General features: G+C 39.9%; 1 protein-coding gene across 5 annotated transcripts in view; it reads right to left on the reverse strand.

The window, feature by feature from the left end:
- Positions 1-22,132, reverse strand: part of ccnt2 (cyclin T2) — a 32,831-nt gene that overhangs the window by 7,872 nt on the left and 2,827 nt on the right. The window contains exons 2-10 of one of the 5 annotated variants that reach the window (XM_004917646.4): positions 21,074-21,155; positions 18,572-18,700; positions 18,165-18,225; positions 17,973-18,035; positions 16,675-16,720; positions 14,061-14,224; positions 13,801-13,871; positions 12,110-13,241; positions 9,960-12,011 (exon numbers count right to left, since the gene is read on the reverse strand). In XM_004917646.4, coding sequence (XP_004917703.1) covers positions 11,944-12,011; positions 12,110-13,241; positions 13,801-13,871; positions 14,061-14,224; positions 16,675-16,720; positions 17,973-18,035; positions 18,165-18,225; positions 18,572-18,700; positions 21,074-21,155 — 1,816 coding nt within the window. In that variant the 3' untranslated portion in view covers positions 9,960-11,943. Of the gene's footprint in view, positions 1-9,959; positions 13,242-13,800; positions 13,872-14,060; positions 14,225-14,508; positions 14,616-16,371; positions 16,721-17,972; positions 18,036-18,164; positions 18,226-18,571; positions 18,701-21,073; positions 21,156-22,132 lie in introns of those variants that run through there. The other 4 variants (XM_004917648.4, XM_002941421.5, XR_208996.4 and 1 more) reach the window with 4 other exon arrangements.

Consider the following 22,132-nt stretch of genomic DNA (forward strand, 5'->3'; position numbering starts at 1 on the left):
CATAAGCACTCACAGAAACGCTGCACTGAGTCCTCTATCAAAAAAAAAAAACAGGATTTGTTGTGTCTTTGTTTTCCTGTGCCAGAGACACACAGCTCTCTCCCCTCTCCCGCTCCCCCCTCCCTCAAGAATGCTAAGGACTCACTCCCCCCCCTTAGGAATGTGGATCTGAGCCAATCAGCAGGAAGCTGACTCAGTCTTACGGAGTATGTACACCGGTCTGGGTGCAGGAGTGAGGCATTATGGGAACTTTCTTTACACAGCTCAGCAGTTTTTTTCCTATGAGGCTTCTGATCATCTGGACAGGAGAAATATGGGGAGACTTAAGGCTGATGCCACACAAGGCGTTTTTACTCTGCGTATTTTCTAATTCTCTCGGCGGCTGAAAAACGCCCGATATCATCATCCATAGAAATAACTTGAAAAGACTCGAAGCAAACCACACAAAGCGTAAATACGCTAGAAAACGCCTTAGCACGGATTTTTCAAGCGTTGGCCGAAATACGCCAGTATTTGCACAGCAAGCTATTCCTATGTATACACAAAGGCAGCTGCCAGACCTAGCGGAAATACGCGGCGTTTTTTTCTATTTCGCACTATTAGCACCATGGGAACGGGATTTGCACCGTCACCAGCACTAGGCTGAAAAATGCCATAGTCAGGGGCTGTGTGGCTTGTGCGGCGTTTTTATGCTGAGAAAATACGCAGTGTAAAAACGCCACGTGTGGCATCAGCCTAAGGGCACTATTGAGACAACTGAAGGTATGCCTGCAGCTTGAGATTAACTCTTTACTAGCCTTTCCTTCTCCTTTAAAAGGACGTGTAAACACTACATTTTACTAACATGTATATACGTTGGGCAACATCTCCCCCAGTTTACTGATTACGTTTTTGTATGGAGGGTTTACATGTCCTTTAATCTGCTGTTACATTTAATCAGATACAGCGCCAACTGCTGGTCATTTTGGTTACAACCGGCTATAGCTTCCCCTGGTGGGGGTGTTTTGATAAAAAATGACCTTAGTGAGAGGAGAAGGGCCATCTAATGTATCTGGGCAGCTCCAACATTACCAGATGCTTCTCTTCCTAGGAAATTAAAGGGAAACGGTCTCAGAAATGAAGATGTAATATAAGCTTCACCTCACACAAACAAAAAGCCTTATTAATAATTCTGAATTAGTCACGTTCATTTTCAGCATCCTCATCTCAGCAATCTTTTCTAACGCAGGAATCAGTCCGATCCTTTGCCTAAAAGATGAGTCTGTCAAAGTGACGCCAACATACATTCTTCATAGAGAGACCAGATTTAAACCAGTCTGTTCCAATAACCCCCCCCCTCCCAAAAAAAGGATGTATTGCCCAGCAGGTGGTACCCTAATTAATTATATTATAAGCTAAAAAAAACTGCTAATATCTTAAAAACTAGAGAAAGAAAATATATGTTGGTTGCAAAAGTGCTCAGAAGAGCACTCAGCAATTTTACATTGGTTTCCTGTAGGAATGGCTGGTATAGATTAGTGATACACTGAACCCAGGAATCAGTCACATCCAAGCACTTTTTGAAGGATTCAGATTCAGGAGATAGCCACAATAGTACAAGCTAGAACGGTATATTTTTTCTGCAGAAAGCTTTACCATACCTGGAAAAGAGCCCTAGAAGCTCCCTCTGTTTGTTTAAGATAGCAGCTGCCATTTTAGCTTGGTCTCTGTAGCTTCCTGCTGCAGCTCTGGCTGCTGGTAGCTTAGATTACACAGGGTTGGTAGGGGGAGCAAATTCTTATGGGAGGGGGATGAAAAGCAAACTGAGCAGACTCGTGCCCTGAAGGATTTTTCTAAGAGAGGAAGTCTGATACTGAAGAACATGTTTACACAAAAGGAGACAAGAAATCCTGTATTTCTTTTGATAGAGGACTCATAGACCTTTCTGATAAAGCTTACTTAGTTTTTACCTTTCCGTCTCCTTTATAGGGGTGGTTCACCTTTAAACTAACTACTATGATGTAGAGAGCGCTATTCTGAGACAATGGTTACGACTGATTCATAAAAAGGGAAGATGCAGACACCATACCCTGGTTATTCTACAAGCAGGCCCAGTATGGCTACTACCAATACCAACATGGCTACCAGGAATATACATTTCTGATAACATTTGCGGCACTTTCTCACATACAAAACAAAGAAAAGCACAGAATGACATGGAGATACCCTATTGTCTACACATATAAGCAATCACTTACCTTATGGATCCACGCAGGGCAGGGGGGCACATCTCTACAGGTAAGTTGGCAATGGCTTTGCCCTATGAAGCTTCTGTATCCATGGCCCATATACACAGGTAACAGGTATTTCCATAGAACACATGAAGTTTCTGCCTGGCCAAGTCAGACACACCTGGAAATATCTAGCTCAGCTCTTTATTGGTATAAAAGGAACATTAACCACAGCCCACGGTATATTCATTCTCTGTATATCTGTAGTACACATACAGGGGGCTGCAATACAGTTTCCCTAAGAAGTATGAGGGTAAATAGCTTATGTGCAGAGATGGGTTCTTGTGTTGCTCAGGAGGTTCCCACTGGGGGTACATTTAAATGGGACCAGTTTCATTCCAAGACAACTTACCCTTTAATGGTAATGGCACTAGAATTTTTGGAGCATTTTGTCCCCACAGATATTAGCTCCTCGGGCAGGGGACTAGATGATCATGAGAACCCCCTTCAGTTCTATGGCAGCCTCCTACAAGTGTGGGGTTGGTAGCCAAGAGTCAGTACAAGTGAATGGGGGCAACTATGATCATTCTACCCCTACCCATTGTGCTACTAATAGCCCAGTGTGCCCCCAACATCATACTTGAAGGACACAGTAAATACACAATGTTATAGGCAGATCTACACAAGTGGCACAGGGATATATATTACCTTTAAAAAGGCCAAAAAAGCAGGATTATTACAAAACTGCAGCATTTGGGGTTGGTTGATGCCCTTAGTCACACAAACAGCCTATATTTTCAGCTCCATTGTGATTGGAGGGGAGACCCATCCCCATGTGGGGCTAATTCTAATATACATTAATACATTTTCAATATGTGTAAATTTGCTATTGAGCAGTACCTGTTACTATTCTCTCAGCTGTTAGTTCTGACTTCATATACCACTGAGATGCTGTATTAGCAGTCAGCTCTTCACCGATCGATATTTGGCCAATTTCAGGCCAGATGTCGGTCAGGCCCCTCGTTTCTTCCCCTACATGGGCCGGATAAGCTGCCAAATCGGCAGCTACAATCGGCCCGTGTATGGGGACCTTTATCTGTCCTGGCAATTTCTGTCAGCTGGCCAAAAGAAATGGAGGAACCGCTCAGTTTTGGCTGGGGAGACCTGGTTTCTGATGCATTGGTTCTGTAATCAGGCAAGCAATGAGGTGATAAAGAAAATCAGTGAAAATTATTGTATACTGGAATGTTGCTTAGAATCACATTCTCTCTGTTTAGAATCTCAGCCATAAAGCAGGCCAGAACTGCTGCTTACAATGGGGGGGGGGGGATCAGATAGGATCTCAGCCATAAAGCAGGGCAGGACTGCTGCTTATAATGGGGGGGGGGGGGGATCAGATAGGATCTGTGCCACTGTGACAGAATGCTCTGTTATACAGATAGCTAGAATCTCAGCCATAAAGCAGGGCAGGACTGCTGCTTACAATGGGGGGGGGGGGATCAGATAGGATCTGTGCCACTGACAGAATGCTCTGTTATACAGATAGCTAGAATCTCAGCCATAAAGCAGGGCAGGACTGCTGCTTACAATGGGGGGATCAGATAGGATCTGTGCCACTGTGACAGAATGCTCTGTTATACAGATAGCTAGAATCTCAGCCATAAAGCAGGGCAGGACTGCTGCTTACAATGGGGGGGATCAGATAGGATCTGTGCCACTGTGACAGAATGCTCTGTTATACAGATAGCTAGAATCTCAGCCATAAAGCAGGGCAGGACTGCTGCTTACAATGGGGGGGGGGGGGGGGGGGGGGGGATCAGATAGGATCTGTGCCACTGTGACAGAATGCTCTGTTATACAGATAGCTAGAATCTCAGCCATAAAGCAGGGCAGGACTGCTGCTTACAATGGGGGGATCAGATAGGATCTGTGCCACTGTGACAGAATGCTCTGTTATACAGATAGCTAGAATCTCAGCCATAAAGCAGGGCAGGACTGCTGCTTACAATGGGGGGGTCAGATAGGATCTGTGCCACTGTAACAGAATGCTCTGTTATACAGATAGCTAGAATCTCAGCCATAAAGCAGGGCAGGACTGCTGCTTACAATGGGGGATCAGATAGGATCTGTGCCACTGTGACAGAATGCTCTGTTATACAGATAGCTAGAATCTCAGCCATAAAGCAGGGCAGGACTGCTGCTTACAATGGGGGGATCAGATAGGATCTGTGCCACTGTGACAGAATGCTCTGTTATACAGATAGCTAGAATCTCAGCCATAAAGCAGGGCAGGACTGCTGTTTTGAAAGAAAAAGTTTAAACCACTTTTATCACCCAAAAATTACATTGTTTTTACCTACTAATACAATCTTTATCTATTACAGACAGTGTCCCTTCTGGCTGTTTAATTGAAACAGGATATGAAGCAGGCAAACAGAAAACACTTTCCCTCCCCACAAAAAACAAACAAACAAAAAACATTACACATATAAAGCTCAAGTTCTACCATGCTCAGGTAACACAGCTGAACACTGACAATACAGCAGCAAGCCTGCAGGTAACAGCAAATCATATTCAGCAAGAAGTTTAGCTTTACCTTTAGGCAGTGATTTTCCGAGAAAATAGGTTTTATTTTAATTATTTGCCTTTTAGTTTTGCCAAATTCAGGTTTCTGGTTGCCAGGGTCAGCAAATCCATCTACTCATAAATTGATTTTTGTTGTTACTTCTCTTCCAGCCTGCCATTCAAAACACGGTTTAGTTGCTAGGGTAAGCGGGACACTAGCAACCAAATAGTTTGAATTCCAAACTGAAAGAGAATTAAAGCCCAATGGCAACTTGTCTTGGTTTATCACTGTCTGCAACAGGTGAAACACACATTATAAGTACAAACAAATTCTTTCTATATCTGTTTAGGAGAGACGCCCCAACAACTGGAGCCACATTCATTTGCAACAATAAAACACCCAGCACTTTTAAAAATGTAATATTATAGTTATTTTAGCTGCTCCTATATTAATATTAAAGGAGAAGTAAAGGTAAAATAATTGTCCTGCAGCCTCCAGTACAGGTATGGGACCTGTTATCCAGAAAGTTCCAAATTAAGGGAAGGCCATCTCCCAAAATCAAATAATTCTCATCTTTTAAAAAATGATTTCCTTTTCCCTGTAATAATAAAACAGTACAGGCATGGGACCAATTATCCAGAATGCTTGGGACCTGGGGTTTTCCGCATAAGGGTTTTTTCTGTTATTCGGATCTCCTACCTTAAGTTTGCAAAAAAAAAAAATATATTTAAACCGTAATTAAACCCACTAGGATTGTTCTGCCCCCAATAAGGGGTAATTATATCTTAGTTGGGATCAAGTACAGGTACTGTTTTATTATTACAGAGAAAAGCGAATCATTTAACCATTAAATAAACCCAATAGGGCTGTTCTGCCCCCAATAAGGGGTAATTATATCTTAGTTGGGATCAAGTACAGGTACTGTTTTATTATTACAGAGAAAAGGGAATCATTTAACCATTAAATAAACCCAAATAGGGCTGTTCTGCCCCCAATAAGGGGTAATTATATCTTAGTTGGGATCAAGTACAGGTACTGTTTTATTATTACAGAGAAAAGGGAATCATTTAACCATTAAATAAACCCAATAGGGCTGTTCTGCCCCCAATAAGGGGTAATTATATCTTAGTTGGGATCAAGTACAGGTACTGTTTTATTATTACAGAGAAAAGGGAATCATTTAACCATTAAATAAACCCAATAGGGCTGTTCTGCCCCCAATAAGGGGTAATTATATCTTAGTTGGGATCAAGTACAGGTACTGTTTTATTATTACAGAGAAAAGGGAATCATTTAACCATGAAATAAACCCAATAGGGCTGTTCTGCCCCAATAAGGGGTAATTATATCTTAGTTGGGATCAAGTACAGGTACTGTTTTATTATTACAGAGAAAAGGGAATCATTTAACCATGAAATAAACCCAATAGGGCTGTTCTGCCCCAATAAGGGGTAATTATATCTTAGTTGGGATCAAGTACAGGTACTGTTTTATTATTACAGAGAAAAGGGAATCATTTAACCATTAAATAAACCCAATAGGGCTGTTCTGCCCCAATAAGGGGTAATTATATCTTAGTTGGGATCAAGTACAGGTACTGTTTTATTATTACAGAGAAAAGGGAATCATTTAACCATTAAATAAACCCAATAGGGCTGTTCTGCCCCCAATAAGGGGTAATTATATCTTAGTTGGGATCAAGTACAGGTACTGTTTTATTATTACAGAGAAAAGGGAATCATTTAACCATGAAATAAACCCAATAGGTCTGTTCTGTTGGGTTTATTTAATGTTTAAATGGTTTATCGCTCATCACTAATTGTAATTACTGGGGGAGGCTAACAAACTTAATTTGACCTTTGATACTGCACATTTAGAATACATCCCTCTATATAACATTTGCATTCTGTATACTAATTACAAGTGAGCATTTGTACACATCAGGTGCGTTAGAGAACAGATTCATTTTAAATAAATATGCTTTTGCAGATCAGAAAGCAAGGTGCCTCTGGGCTACTGTAACCCACACAAATGCATTATGAGCAACAAGAACTTTGGACCATATGTTCTGAAAACATTTAAATAAAAATACAGGTATAAGATCCATTAGCCAGAAACCCATCATCCAGAAAGTTCCTAATTAAGGGAAGGTCATCTCCCATAGGTTCCATTTTGATCAAATAATAATAAAAATAATAAAATTTTAAAATCTTTATCTCTGTAATTATAACATAGTACATTGTACCGGATATATATATATAACACACACATATATAGTATATATACACACACATACATATAATTACAGAGAAAAAGATTTTACAATGTTGAATATATATCATATATATACATACACACATATATACATATATATACACACACACACACACATAGATACACACACACACACACACACACATATATATATGCCCTATATGTATATCCACGTAAAGAAATGGAGAGTTTCAGACCTGCCAAAAGGACCTCTCTTAGCAGGACCAAAACATTGACAAAAACTTTTTCACTCACTTGTAAGTCTTACGAGTGCTCCACTTTGTCATAGATATAGATATAGATATATAGATATATATATACACACACACACACACACATATATATACATATATATATATACACACAAATATATATACACACACAGAATATATTTGTAACATATTCAATTGCCTTACCTATGAAACAAATTCTCTGAATTGTTGCACCATTTAACAAAATGGCAAACGGCAATAATGTGATTTCACCAGTGATTTGTGAAAAATATTTATTTAAAAAAAAAAAAAAAAGAAAAAAAAAAAAAGAATACAATTTGAAATTGTAATTACACCAATCTTTCATAAAGCAGAGCTTCAGACAACAGCTCCCCAAACCATAAAGTCATACAAATGTGCACGTGTCCATGTTATTAGCTGTGGTGGTGGTGGATTGGCTGAAATAGAACAATCCCACCTATCAGAGATACCCAGTGGGGCTGAGGATTTCACCAATATTCCCATTTTGTAGCTATTAAACTAAAACAGGCAGACAGTATCTCTGACACAAGCATTATTTACTCATCTCACAGGTGATTATTGACCTTATTATATAAATAAAGACATTCTATATAAACTGATCTAGGTTATGAGAAGCTATAGTTTCAGTGACGGCCTCCTTATGATTGGTCTAAAATTATTTTTTTCCCAAATGAAAAATAAAAAAAAAAGGTTATTCTAAGCAACTTTCTAACTTTTCAATTGATTCATGATTCTCACTGGGTTTATTGTTGGGTGTATATGTAATTGCTGTGTCTGTTCATTTATATTCTCTGGTACAAACAAAGCAGCACAAGTCTGAGCAGAGATTATATAAACAGACACTACTTTTAGTAGCAAACATGGTCACAAACAGTGAAAATATGTAATCTATGGATATTGGAAAGATGCTTATAGTAAGCCCTTCAGCCTTACTAAGAGTGTTATTTGGCATTAAACAATTCTATTGTCCTGCTGAGTGTGTAAGGGTGAAGACACACTGAGCTACTAGTAGCAGCTACTAAAAGCTAGAAAATCCCCTGCCATAGACAAAACTGAGAATTGCCTCTGCTAAAACACACGTAGAGACAATTATCAGCATTGTCTATTTTAGAAGCTGTGACAAATAGCTGCTACTAGTAGCTCTGTGTGTCTTCACCCCAAGGGTAATGGCAGACCAAAAACCACTGCTATTGCTGACAAGCACTTGCAGGAGTACCATATAAGTTAATGGGGGGCAATGGGTAGCTTAAAGCTTTCCAGGTGTTATTTCCTTAAGGGAAAATGTACAGTTTGGGCTTATACGCTTTTCTTTTCACATACAGACCATGAGTTATTAGGTGCACAGTTCATTCCAGGCAAACTACAACTACACTAATGTGCAATATTGCTCCATTTATATTGTATATATCCATAGCTACATGCCTATGGTGGAGCAGCATTATTCTCCACAAAGCTGGAAGACTAACCCCCACAACCATTAAGACCAAAAATCTACACCATTCTGTTGTGTATCTTCAGTCATTGTATCTGCTTTTCTATGTCAGTCTATAAAGCTTGCCTCAGTGGTCAAAGCAATATGGCAGCTTCTATTCACAAGTAGAAATGCTAATACGATACACTTTGCACACACTAAGTCAGATGCTCTGGGTTGTAGCACCACATGTAGAAGAACCCTGCCAGGGGTCTGTATAACCCAAACTACTTATAGGGGTTAAACTGAAAATAAAACCTTCAGAAAATTAGCAAGAAATGCTTGGTTCCTGCACGTCACACTAGCACATTCCACAGCACCCCATTTCCTACAAACAACTAAAACATGACTACCTACACGCTGTGGCTTTGGGATGCAGAGGGTGGTGTCGATCCAAAGAACCTGCAAAGCACAACTGGGAGCTTAATGCTACATGCACGCTGTAGTGGCAAAATTAAAAATCACCCTAAATTAAAGGGATAGTTTACCTTCAAATTAACTTTTAGTATGTTTGTTTGAAATTTCAGCAGCTATCTGGTTGCTGGGGTCCAATTCACCATAGCAACAAGACACTGAAAAAAAAGATGAATAGGAAAGAGCCTAAGTAGAAAGATAAGCACTAAGTAGCGATGATATGAAAATGAAGCCTCGTAGAATAGTTTTTGGCTGCTGGAAAGAGGAGGCAAATAATTCAAACACTATTTATAAAAAAAAAAAAAGCCAATTGTCCTATTCTTAGATTCTCATTTCACAGAATGCTAAATGTTACCTTAAAGGTAAACTAACCCTTCTTTGTTGAATGTGAACGTTTTCTACCCTGGCTGCCATTGCTCCTGTATAGCCCAACCAAGTTTACCCAGTAGGTGCCACAGCTGCTGATTTATAACTGCAGTGTTGAAGCTGTGGCCCTCTGGGTATCTCACTTGTGGCCAGTTTGGAATCTCTAGTTTAGAGCTTTTACCCCCCAAAGAACACAAAGTGTAGCACCTAACTAGTCACCTAAGTTACCCGTCATTTGTGCATGATTTGTCTAGAAAACAATGAGCGATCAAATGAGAATGTCTACCAATAAAACGTCCTCAAAAGCCCGGTTCCTCTGTACGTACCACAAAACAGAGTCGACTTACCCCCCCTTCCCCAGACATCAGCAGTCTCTGCGCCTTTTCTGGCGCGCACAGCACAATATTTATATTTATCTACAGTTCCAGTTTTCCAAAAAAGCACCTTAAGACTTGCGGAGAAGCACACATTTCAAATACAAAGTATTCCATAAAAAATATACCTTTTTTTTATTTTCAACGATCTAATCTCAGCATTGATTACATTTACAATAAGTATGATCGGACTTATGGTAAATATGAATGCGAAGTTCAGATGCAGTAAAAGCCTTTAATATAAAATGCTAGTCATGTTAAACAAAGGACCGCACATACTATATACAAGCAAAATGACACTAGCAGGACAGGTAAAATGAAAGTGGTTTCACTGTTGACATTAAAAAAAAAAAAAATAACCTTAAATCATATATACAATGCACGTCCGTGGTAACTCGTTTATTGTCGGAATAGGAGGAGCACTGGGGGTTATCCATAAAACTATCACTGAGAAGACTGCATTGATCTGGAAAGAAATGGAACCACATACACTCTCCCAATTCAGAGCGACATGTAGTCTGAAGAACTAACAAGAAAACAATGATCCCCGTAAGCTATTCAAAATAATTTCTGGTGTTTATATATGTATTTATATATATATATATTTATATAGATTTATATTAAACAAAAGAAACACAAGAAGAGAACAACTTAATAGCTCACTAAGTTTTTTCACTTGGTTTTTTTTTTTTTCTATAAATTTCAATGCTTAAATTACATTAATCTACATTACCATTATTAAGTAGCAACTCTGTGTCTATATTACTGCATCAAGCCAATAAACACTTAAATGCACTTCACAGCAAAAAGATTATGTAAACTTTATTTTTTTTTTTATTTGTCTTTTTCTTTTAGTTCCGCTTATCCTTCACAATCCTAAGGCTTAACCACATGCCAGATGCAGTCGTCAGGTTAAAATGGAGGCAACTGTCTATTGCCTTCTCAGTGACGGGTGAAAAAAAAAAAAAAAATCTGGCTTTGTGGTATTAACTAGTTGGGTTGTCAGTGTGCCCAAGGGGTTAACTACCCTCTGTAGTGGTTTCCTGTTCAGCGAGCCTAGATATGGGTAAATGCAGGCCCTCAGGGCGTTGTTGGACCCCAACTCACAGAACCCTGACAGTCAAGGGCTGGGAGTTATAGTCTGTCTGTAGGGCCTGTGCTTGCCCATACTGTTTTCACCATTCCAATGCCACAAAGGCCAGTAAGAACAGTTGGCAGGCCAGTTTTGCATTGCAAGGATTTTATGAGACGCGACAAAGCCATCAATGCTTAGTACAGATTAACTTTGACAAAATAAAAGTTCATCTATTTTTTTTTTTTTCTTCGAGCAGCTCCAAACCTGAGTATTGTATGGTTATAACTAAACATACAAGAATGTATGTACATTTATTCTCCACCCCCTTGTAAACAGTTGCCTGCGTAGTCTGTTTCCATCCCTTTGTCTCTGACATGCATATCATACATACACTTTAAATATACAAAAGAAAAAAAAAAAAAAATTTACACTCGCTCAAAAAATCTAAGCAACAAAGAAATGTTGGCCACACTAATGAAAATCATAAATAAGCAATGTTCGAAGCATTCTACAGGCCTGGATGCAGCCACCCATTCCCATTCTTATGTTCATATAATCTTTGAAATACTGAGTTTTTTTTGTTTTTTTGCACCGTTCATGCGATTACAGTATTTATAATACTATCATATGTGGAGATAAAGACATTTTTTTACTAGAACCACTTCTTTTCAGAACGAAGGGTCAAAGCAGCACTTATATTAACTGTATTGAATCTGCGGCAACAGACGTCACCAATGTTAGATCAGGAAGTTCCTGTACTAACATTTATTAAATTAAAAAAAAAAAAAAATTAATGAAAAAAAGGGGAGGGATTTCTCTATCAAATCTAAATAGCTAAATCACATGTTCATTCCTTGGGCACTTAACAGGGAATCCAGCATGTCGAATGTATCTTTGTAGTCCATATGCTGGCTGTTTGCACCGTACTCGTGACTGGCATCAGGGCCGTTGCTCTCCACTGGCTTCTTGTCCAGTTTCACGAGGGTGCTGAGATGCCCGTAGCCCACCTGGTATGTGACAGGGGGAGGAGGGGGTAAGGGATGGTTAAGAACAGAGTTGTGAGAGGATATATACTGCTTAACAGAGGAAGAACTAGTAGAACTACCTGAAGTTTTGGAACTTTTGCTCATTTTGGAGTGGTGGTTGTATGAGGCATCATTGGAATGCGGCCTCTTTCTTGAAGAGCTGGAGCTAGAGCTGCTGCCATCACTAGGCAGGGCAACAGGACTCCTCAACACGGTTGGTTGCAATCCATCCATGCTAAGCTTATTGCTACTATTGTTGCTCCCAAAGTTATGTGAATGGGAATGCTTGTGGCTGCTACTGTGGTGCCTGTTGGAAGAATGCTCTTTGTGCCTCTCTTTGTGTTCCTTGCTCACGTGCGGACTAGAGTGTTTGCTCTTCCCACTGCCCTCATCGGACGAGCTGTGTCTGTCTGCCGAAGAAACTTTGATTTTCATTTTCAAGTCCTCTTTGCTTGCGCCTCTTTCCGTGGGCGGGATAGGTATCCGCAATTTAAGAGACCCAGCTTTATCCTTTTTATCGGACGAGTGTTTCTCAGTCTTTTCGTTTGCAAGGGGAATTTTCATTTTGATAGGAGATGTTACAGGGCCGCTTGCAGCTGCTTGGCTGTGCTTTTTGTGCTGCTCGTGGCCTGGAGGATATTGGTCCCTTGAATCAAGTTCCACCGTTTCAAGCTTCCGTTTCTCCCTATACTTGTCCAATGACATTTTGTGTGATATAGCCAGTGATGGAGCATAGACCTGTGCGTGATGCTTGCCACTGCTGGATTTATGAGCATGTTCTGATTTAACAGCAGAATGTTCGGAACCTTTGTCAGACCTATGATGTAGCCCAGAGTGAATCTGTACAGCCCCTTGCTGAAAGTACTGTGGAACTTGAAGGGCACCCTCTGGTTTCTGGCTATAAATTTGGTCAGTCCTATGCTGCTCTTGATGTTGAGGCCATTCATGATGAGACCCCATATTATAAGATGTACTTGGCATTGTAGAAGTCAGTAGTGCCATTTCCTCGGGATTGTGACTTGTCTGGAGAGGCAGGTTCCCTGAGTTCAAAGCTACTGGAGCTGGAAACGAAGTAGACGCCTTGGGAAAGCTTGCGGTTGCAGCCATGCCAGATACCGGATCCACTAAAATGGAATTCTGTACCAGGGATGAACCAAGGAGGGAATTATCAAGCTGGCCATCAGATTTTGGTTTCCGGGCAGCCTGGTTTGCCTAAAAAAAAGGTGAACAAAAATATGAGTGCCAAGGGTTTTCTAGCATGTTAAATAAATTACACAGGGTAAAAGCAAAATAACCCCAAAGACGTGCCAAAGTATGATAATTTAGAAATGAAGACTAAGACTGGTCATCCTCAGTCAATTAATCTAAGGGGAGCTTTATTTAAGATTAATTATATGCCTGGGAAAAAGAAAAATAAGTGCGACTGCATATTCATTGTAACAGTTGCTACCGATGCTGGGGGTCATGCAGTTTGTTTACTGTCCCTTGACTGTGTGGCTTTTCCTTCTACATTTCAAATACATACAAGAAAGCTAATTGGTTACTAAAGAATTACAACCTGTGCACACTTGGTGGTACTGTACTAATCTCACAGGGATGATCAACATTCATTATAAACCACTAAATAACATGTCATTAGTATATAAATAAATGTTAATAATCTAGACTATGAATTCAAACAATAAGCTCTTGAACTTGGAACTATGCAAGCAATATTAATGTGTCAGAACATTTTTTTGATAATTGTGTTGTCATAGAATTTTCTTTTTACCCTCCAGTTTCGAATCCTCTTTAATCTACTAGGAGTTTTCTCCAATATTTGCAAAAATTCATGCGTTAACTCTGCAAAGAGAAACACAAATATTTGTTAGGTGCATATGAACATACACAACTACATATCACAAGAATTACAGTCCCATGCTTAATGCAATTTTTTGACTTAACAGCAGCTGTTCATTAGCTAACAGATGGGATTATAGTGAGATAAATCAAACAAAGTGCTCTCAGTGTTTCTGTAATTCCACTGCTTACCATCTAGAAGCTCTAATGTAACAGACTGGTCCACGTATTCCCACCAGTGTTTCCCATCTGTTGAAACTGGGATCTCCCAGTTGGACCACTTGCAGGCCAGGTGAATGCATACACATGCTATTACTGTTGGCTTGTATTGAAGGCAGAATGTAGTGAGGTGCAGGCTGTTAAAAGAATTGAAAAGAAAAAACAAAAACAAAAAGAAAATACATTAGACAACAGCTACTTAAGGAAGCAAAAGGTAGGCATGCAGACTGTAAGGCCGCTATTTGATTAAAACGCACATCGTACGAAAAAGGTATTTTCTGAAGAGAAGAAAAAAAATGATAAACCATTTGCAGAGAGCAGTACCATTAAAATATATGGACCATGGCGTGACCATACACTAAACATTGACATATATATATGTATGTATGTAAAAATGTCCATATTATAATGTAAAGGTAAAGTATACAATCCTGTATGTGCTGTTTGTGAGATGGTTACATTTGACCACCATACTTCCTAATGAGTCTTGCTATAACAGACACTGAAACGATGAGGATTTCTCCTAACCTGCTGAAAAAAAGAACAGATTTCAAGTTCTCGTGATATGTAAACTGTTTTAATACATATGTCAATGTAACAGTGGCATATACTTTAGTGTTACCGCCCTAAATGCATTGAAGCTTCTTTTTCAATGTTGTCTCTCTGCATTAAACACCAAGTAAAAGGCTATGACCTTCCCAAAATGCAGCACCAAAGAACTCTGCACTCTATTTGTGTAAGAATAAAAAAAAAAAATTGTTGCGAGATCCCGCAAGTCAAGAGGAGAGTTTAATAATCAGCGCTGCAGTTCACTACCAGTGGCAGGGTCGGGGTACAGAGTCTTCACTTTCACAGAGCAAGGAGGTGTGCCAGTTTCATACTGACAAAGGAGAAGAAAAATATAATATTTTGCCTAGTGAGCTTCTTCCTTCACTTGCCCAATCTGTGCTGAGCAGAGAGAGGGGCCAACTTCTGGGGCAAGGCAGAAAATTTCTTCAATTTTCTATCTCTCCTTTCTCCAGTGGAAGCTGCTGTGCAATAGAATCCCAAAATTAAACACAATGATGTTAATCAGTGAGCAGCCAAAGTCAGAAGAAAAGAAAATGTCCCCTTCCAAACTATAAACTGAGATCCAGAAGGGAACACGTAGATGGAGGTCACCTCCACATTGCAAGAGATCTCAGCCGGCTCTATTGATCTGCTTGGTACAAACTGGGCAAGTGAGCAGCAGAGCTCACACAAAATAGCCAGGTACATATGTAGTACCCAGTGTATAGTACACCAGCAACCAGTGTAGGCATGCATGTACTACATTCTTACAATATACTAGCAGACTTCCAGCCAAGAAGGTGAATATGCAGCATCTGACAGCTACCAACTGTTGTAGTTGGGGATACCTCTCAATAGACAATTACAGCTTCCAAACCTGCATCAAACGTACTCTGCAAAATACTCTAATGCACCCCGGAAGAATATAAAGCTGCCCCACTAAAACATATCACCAACTACAACCATCTTGCCTTCCTACAGAACAGAGAGCTGCGAAAAATTCTGCACCGCAGCAGCTTGCAAATATAATTGCAACAGTTTAGACACAGCAAGTGCAGACAGACTATATAAGCCAGAGACTATACAAAAGCAACAAAAAATTACAGATAAATCGTTATATATCGAAAAAATACATGGAAAAGTGTTTGAATGCAATATAAAAATAATTGACATACATTTCAAACCAACTAAACCAAACTACTTGACTACATATTTCAAGGAAAAAAAAAAAAAATCTGAAAATAATTCAGCTTCTATCAGCCGGGCAATTTTAACCTACTGTAACAAGCATTTTGTGATATATTGACCAGCAATAAAAGGTAGCTCTATTCACAATCCTTACAATGATGCTATCTTTTATAGAAGCGGGAGGTTTACATTGCTTACAAATAAATTCTGAAAGTGAATTTCAAAAGGAAAACAAACAAAAAAAAAAGCACAAATTACAGAAAATCAAAAGCACGACGGAGCAAAGAAACAGGAGGTAGAAGAGGAAACACTGGAGCATAGATCCTACACTGAATCTAGATTCTGAGTCCTTTAAAAATGGAACTGTGAAATATGTGCAAGATGAATTGGAATTAATTGTTCATCTTTCTTGCATAGTTGGTTTGAAAAGACTACAATGTATTTAAATGCCAATACAAAACTATAATGCATCTTGAGAAAGTAATAAGTTAAGCTCGTATTTGATATGCAATGCTATAAAGTTGACTTAAAGTATCATTATACTTACCAAGATGCTCTAGGGTAAGTTTAGTTCTTTAGATGCTATTCGGGGCTACCAGATTTAGTTCTATGCACTCAGAATCAAGAAACTCATCAGAAAGCAACACTACATTTCTTATTATGCATTCCACCCCTTTGTGTCAAAGGCCCTTCTCCAATACAGGGCATTACACACAGGAGAGAGACTAGGCCACTGGAGATAGCCCAGCCCACCCTATGCACCAAGGGTAGTAAGACACAGGTAGGGCACCCTGCAGTAAAGAAAGCTATAGTGTGCTATGACAGTGCAACAAAGGTTCAGGATAACCACCTGTTGGTAGCCATGAAATAGGATGTCTGGGCCAAATCCTTGCTTGCTGTAAAACAAAGGGGGAAGAGAGGAAATAAAAAGAAAATTAGTATAGCTACTCCAGACAAAAAGGATGCAATATCAATGCAAAGTCTAGAGAGTAATCTAAACTGACCTAAACAGAAAGAAATTTAAAAGGGATGCCAACATGACTGAAGTAATATCTATTATTTTCCTGGGATGAAACTTTCCTTTTAAAACACGCAATTTTTGGAGGTCAGCTGTCTGAATTTCCAGGGCTGAGCAGGGATTCTTTAGGTAGAGTGGCTTAACTACAAACATTTTTGACACTATAATAGTGTCATTGTACCCAGGAATCCTTTGAGGGCACTGCCCATTGGCCCCAGACACTAACTCCCACAACTCCATGGTCTGCAAAAATCTGCTGCAGGTAGTTTGGCAGAACTGGTACGGTCCTAACTGTCGTCCTTCAGTGCCACTCACCTACATAGCAAACATTCAGAACATGCGCATTAGCTCTAGCACCCTATCCAAAGTGCAGCCTACTGTGAAAAATTTACCAAACCAGAACAGTTTTACAAAAGGGGAGTGCCAAAAGCACTAGGGTCACCGCTTTGTATGGCACCCCTAGCAGTCCTTCATGCACACAATATTGTGCTAAAAGGAGAAAATTATATCTACATTAAATTGTAACTGATTTGTGAAAGTTCACCATAAAATTATACAGTACGGGTAATTCTAAAGCATCGTAAAAGCATTTTACTTTTAGAAAGATTTAGACAGCAAAATATTTAAAAAAAAAAAAGGTTTGCAGCTTATTTTTTTTATTTGTTGGACTTTTTCCCCCTGCATTTTCCCAGTATGGTGTGAAGGGTGAAACTGCACCAAGCCCTAATAACCAGACAGCATTGTGATTTCGATGCTGTAATGTAACGAAGCAAATAATTCATAAACCTAAACAAGTCGGACTAAACTGCAAAGTTGTTCAGATTACTTCAGTCTAGAACCGTGGTTCTCAACCTTCCTAATGCCGCGACCCTTTAATACAGTTCCTCATGTTGTGGTGACCCCCAACCATAAAATTATTCCTAAGACAAACGGAAATATGTGTTTTCCAATGGTCTTAGGCGACCCCTGTGATAGGGCCGGTCAACCCCCAAAGGGGTCGCGACCCCCAGGTTGAGAACCGCTGGTCTAGAAGATAATAACAGATTACTTCAGTCTATAAGATGCTAACAGTGTTTATGGGGAGCTCTCTAATTCTGCACAAAGGACAAGTAGCATTAAGAAATACCAACCTCTTACTAATTGGGTACATTTTACGACATCTGTATGGGGATGCTCGATAGTGATCTCAAAACCTGTGGGGTGGGGAGAAGGCACAAGCCATTGTTATGGATGCACAGCAAAGCATTCCTAAAGTACATCCAAAGTAACATGTTCTCATTTACAAAGACACATGACACACACAAACCAAATGTTAGACTTACCTAAGGTCTGCAACAATACAGTTTCAAGTGTTACCAGTTCTTGCGCTTGTTGTAAGTAACCCTAAAACAGACAGTTGCCATTTCAGTCCAACGCACGCTTATGACCTTGCATAATGTAAGTTACACCTTTAAAAAGTTATGTTGCTTGGCATTTACTACCACTACTTGCAGTGGTTATCAAAAGAAAGTATAAAGGAATAACTTGCGACATGTTACTGTATGCAGTAACTGTTTGTGCACTCGCTGCGGATTCCGACTACTAAAACACAAGTACTCAGCTTTTCTCAAATCAAAACTCAAAGTAGTGTGCTTCTTGCCATCTCAGTTAATGAGCGGACATCTACTACATTGACAACCCTTTAAACAGAGCACTTTGACTGATATAAATGTTAGGGTACGATACTTACTTCACTCTTTGTGTCCAGCTGTGGCTCTACAGGGTTAAGACAGGCATGGGCCACTTTTATAACATGTTCAAGTTTTCGAGGCTGTTCTTCTACTTTGGCAGCCAGGAACAATGCAGTAGGAGACATTACCTGTGCAAAAATAAATTCAACAATTATAGATAGCTATTGAGCTAATTAGGTAACTTTTTAAAAGTGGTTTTGTGCAGAAAACTGTATACCAGCACTTTTAAAATGATTTTTATTGCAGTAAACCTGCTATTGAGTCTGTGGGCTCACCCACCTTTCATGTGTCACCTAAAAAAAAAAATGTATTCTCTGGTTTTAACAGAAAACTGCAAGGAACCAAGTGCACTTTCTGGCAAAACACTTACAGTATCCATCAACTGGTTCAGGTACAAATACAATTAGAATAGCTCTATCATAATAAAAATTACATTAAGTATGAAAAATTCATTTTAACTGTATCAATGTTCCTTTACTAACTGCCCATCTACTCTGCAAAACTAAACAAGGTGATGCCTTTTCTACAAAGTCAGGCCCTCTACCTCATAAATACACAAGCAATGTAAGAAAAATAAACTCCTCATACTGAATATCCCTCCAGTTCCCCATTTGAACAAGGTCACATTGAAACAGGGAACTAGGGGCTTTTTATCCTTTGCAGACCAGGAGGGAACAAACACATTCTTTAAAGGACACACTGGGGGGCACAAGGTGCACACCCCTGACTTAACTTAAAGGCCACATTGCAAACAGCAGGCCTTGTGCAAGGAAATGTAGGATACAGGCACAAGATCTATTGTCTTGAATACTTGGGACATGGTGGTTTCTGGAAAATGAGTCTCCAAATGTTGAGTACTGTTTCCCCCCCCCCCCCCCCAATCAACAATGATTTATATCAGAATGAACAATACACCATGGGTCAGTTCTATTAAGTCCCTAAATGTAAAGTACCACACAAACAAATTACAGGAGATACAGCAAATCAGAAAAAAGGGTTTATGTTTGTTTTATATACACATATCTACATAAACTATATAACCAAAGTCTCCAGACAACTTTAGACTGAATTATTCAGAGACTCCATATACAATGACATTCTGGACAACTCTATGCTTTCTACTTTGTGAAACAGTTATGGGGAGGCTCTTCAGCCCAATAAAATAATGCCGAGGTTCATAAAGAATAGGGCTGCTGGGATGGGAGCAGAAGAACTAGACTGCCCAGCACAGAGCCAGAACCTCAACCCAACTAAACACCTGTAGGATGAAGTGCAAAGCAAACTCACCAACAATGTCCCAACATCGAGTGGAAACCTTCCAAGAAGAGTAGGACTGTACAAGGGTATGGTATCACTGTACAAGGGTATATGGACAGAATGATGTTGGACAGACAGGTGCCTGTAGCCCTTTAGTTATATAGTATACCTGCTAACAATACCTATTCCCAAATCAGGCAAAAGAGGTTATGGCCCAAGACCCACAAACACACGCAGATTTGTAACTAATAGGATATGGCCAGTGACAATGGAATACCAGAGACACACACAACAAAATAGGGATGTTCCAAAAAGGGAGTATGCATAAGTTTACAAAGCAGAGTACATTTAGATACACCAAGCATGGAGGGCTGGCTACAGACAGTGGGATTTTGGAAACAAACCAGCTGTTTAACCCTCATGACACATCATGCTAAAAGGCATTTGCAATTCTATGGCTAAAGTACTTGCCTCAAAGGGGTGCATTTGATTAACACTATGCTTCCTGTTGAGCAGAACAGGAAGTTGTACCTGGCCTATAGTTCAGAGGTTATTGCAAAGCACAGCTGGACATGGCTCAGAGAGGTTCTAACTGCCCCAGCATTAGACAAAGAAGAACAACTCACAAAGATATCACACCTCATGATTCATAAAGAGATATTAATCACCCAGGTGACCAAACCAGCCAATGACTGAATCACACAATTAAGCTGGCCATACACTGCAAGATCCGCTCGAGGCCGGCAAGTGAGCAGATCTTTTCCGGATATCCCCACCTACGGGTGGGTGATCTCAGAATATTTCAGATATTTGGCCCTAGGGCCAAGCGATCAAATTAAAACGGTGGGTATAGGTGCCATCAGTTTAGGGGCCGCATCAATGAGATGATGTGGTCTCTGATCCGACGGAAATATCAAAACCTGCCCGATTGAGGTCTACCCGATATCAGGCTAAATGTCAGTTGGGGAGGTCCCTCATTCGTGCCTATACACGGGCAGATAAGTTGCCGAATCTGTCTAAAGGATCAATATCGGCAGCTAGAATCAGCCTGTGTATGGGCACCTTTACTGTGTGCAACGTTGCTTTAAATATTTTGTAAAAAAGGATGATATTCATGAAAGTCTAAACCCAGTATAAACATGGAAGCAAAATAAATAGTGAATCTCTAGCAATGAAAGTTCAGATTAAGCATTTAAAAAAAATATATATATATGAATGGAACAAAAAGAACAAAGCATACTTACATTTCTGTGGTATTTGGTAAAAGAATGATGCATATAGAATCTGTGCATGTAAACAATGGCGGTATTTATGGTCAGCTGAGATCTGTAAGTGGGTGGTTAAGGCAAAGTAGCAATAGTTATAGTACAACAACAAAAAAATGTTATATACTGATGCACAATAAAAGAACTAGGTGAAGCCCAACAAGGACACATCTGGAATTTGGTTCTCAAAAGATGCTAGAGCAGACAATGGGGCAGACTGTATCAAAAGCAATGATGTCCAGCCTGCAACTGTTCAATCAATAGACCATGATGGATACAACAGCTGGATAAGTCACTGCTGTTTGGATTCCAGCATCAAAGGCTTCCAATGGGGTCACATAACAAAACACAAGAATATATATGATCCAATTATAACATGAGTAGATCTCAGGTCAAGCAATTAAAGTGATTCACATTGCCTTCAGAGCATGTTTCCAATAGTAGGGCAGTGACACACTCTCAAGGCAACTTTGGCGACTTCGACAAATCGTGGCACCATGTATGCCAGTGCTGTCCAACTGGCGGCCCCCCACCTGTCTGGCTGCTTTGATGGCTTACTCTTGTGTAAGTTTTAAATGGTATCAGTACTGAGATTAACTGGCCCCCTGCATGGTTCTCACCTCAGATTCAGGCTGTAATCCCCCTGTATTGTTTAAATATGTAATCCCCTGTACTGTTCACACCTTTTAATCTCTGCATTGTTCACCCCCTGCAGTGTTCACACCTCAGGCTCAGGCTGTAATCACCCATATTATTCCCCTGTTCACACCTCAGGAGCAGTAGAAACCCACAAATAATCCCTGCATACTACAAAAAGAACATATACTGAGGTGGTACTGCAATTAAAAAGTTTTTTAATATATAGTTATTGTGCAGACTGTAGGAGCAGTGCCAGCATTATGTCACTGTAGGCTGCCTGTGTGTGCCATACACACAGGCAGCATAGGGCAAGCAGAGTATGGCACACACAGGCAGGGTAGGGCAGGCAGAGTATGGCACACACAGGCCAAGTATGGCACAAACCAGCCAAGAATGGCA

This window comes from Xenopus tropicalis, chromosome 9 (assembly GCF_000004195.4).
Source record: "Xenopus tropicalis strain Nigerian chromosome 9, UCB_Xtro_10.0, whole genome shotgun sequence".
NCBI classification, from domain to species: Eukaryota; Metazoa; Chordata; class Amphibia; order Anura; family Pipidae; genus Xenopus; species Xenopus tropicalis.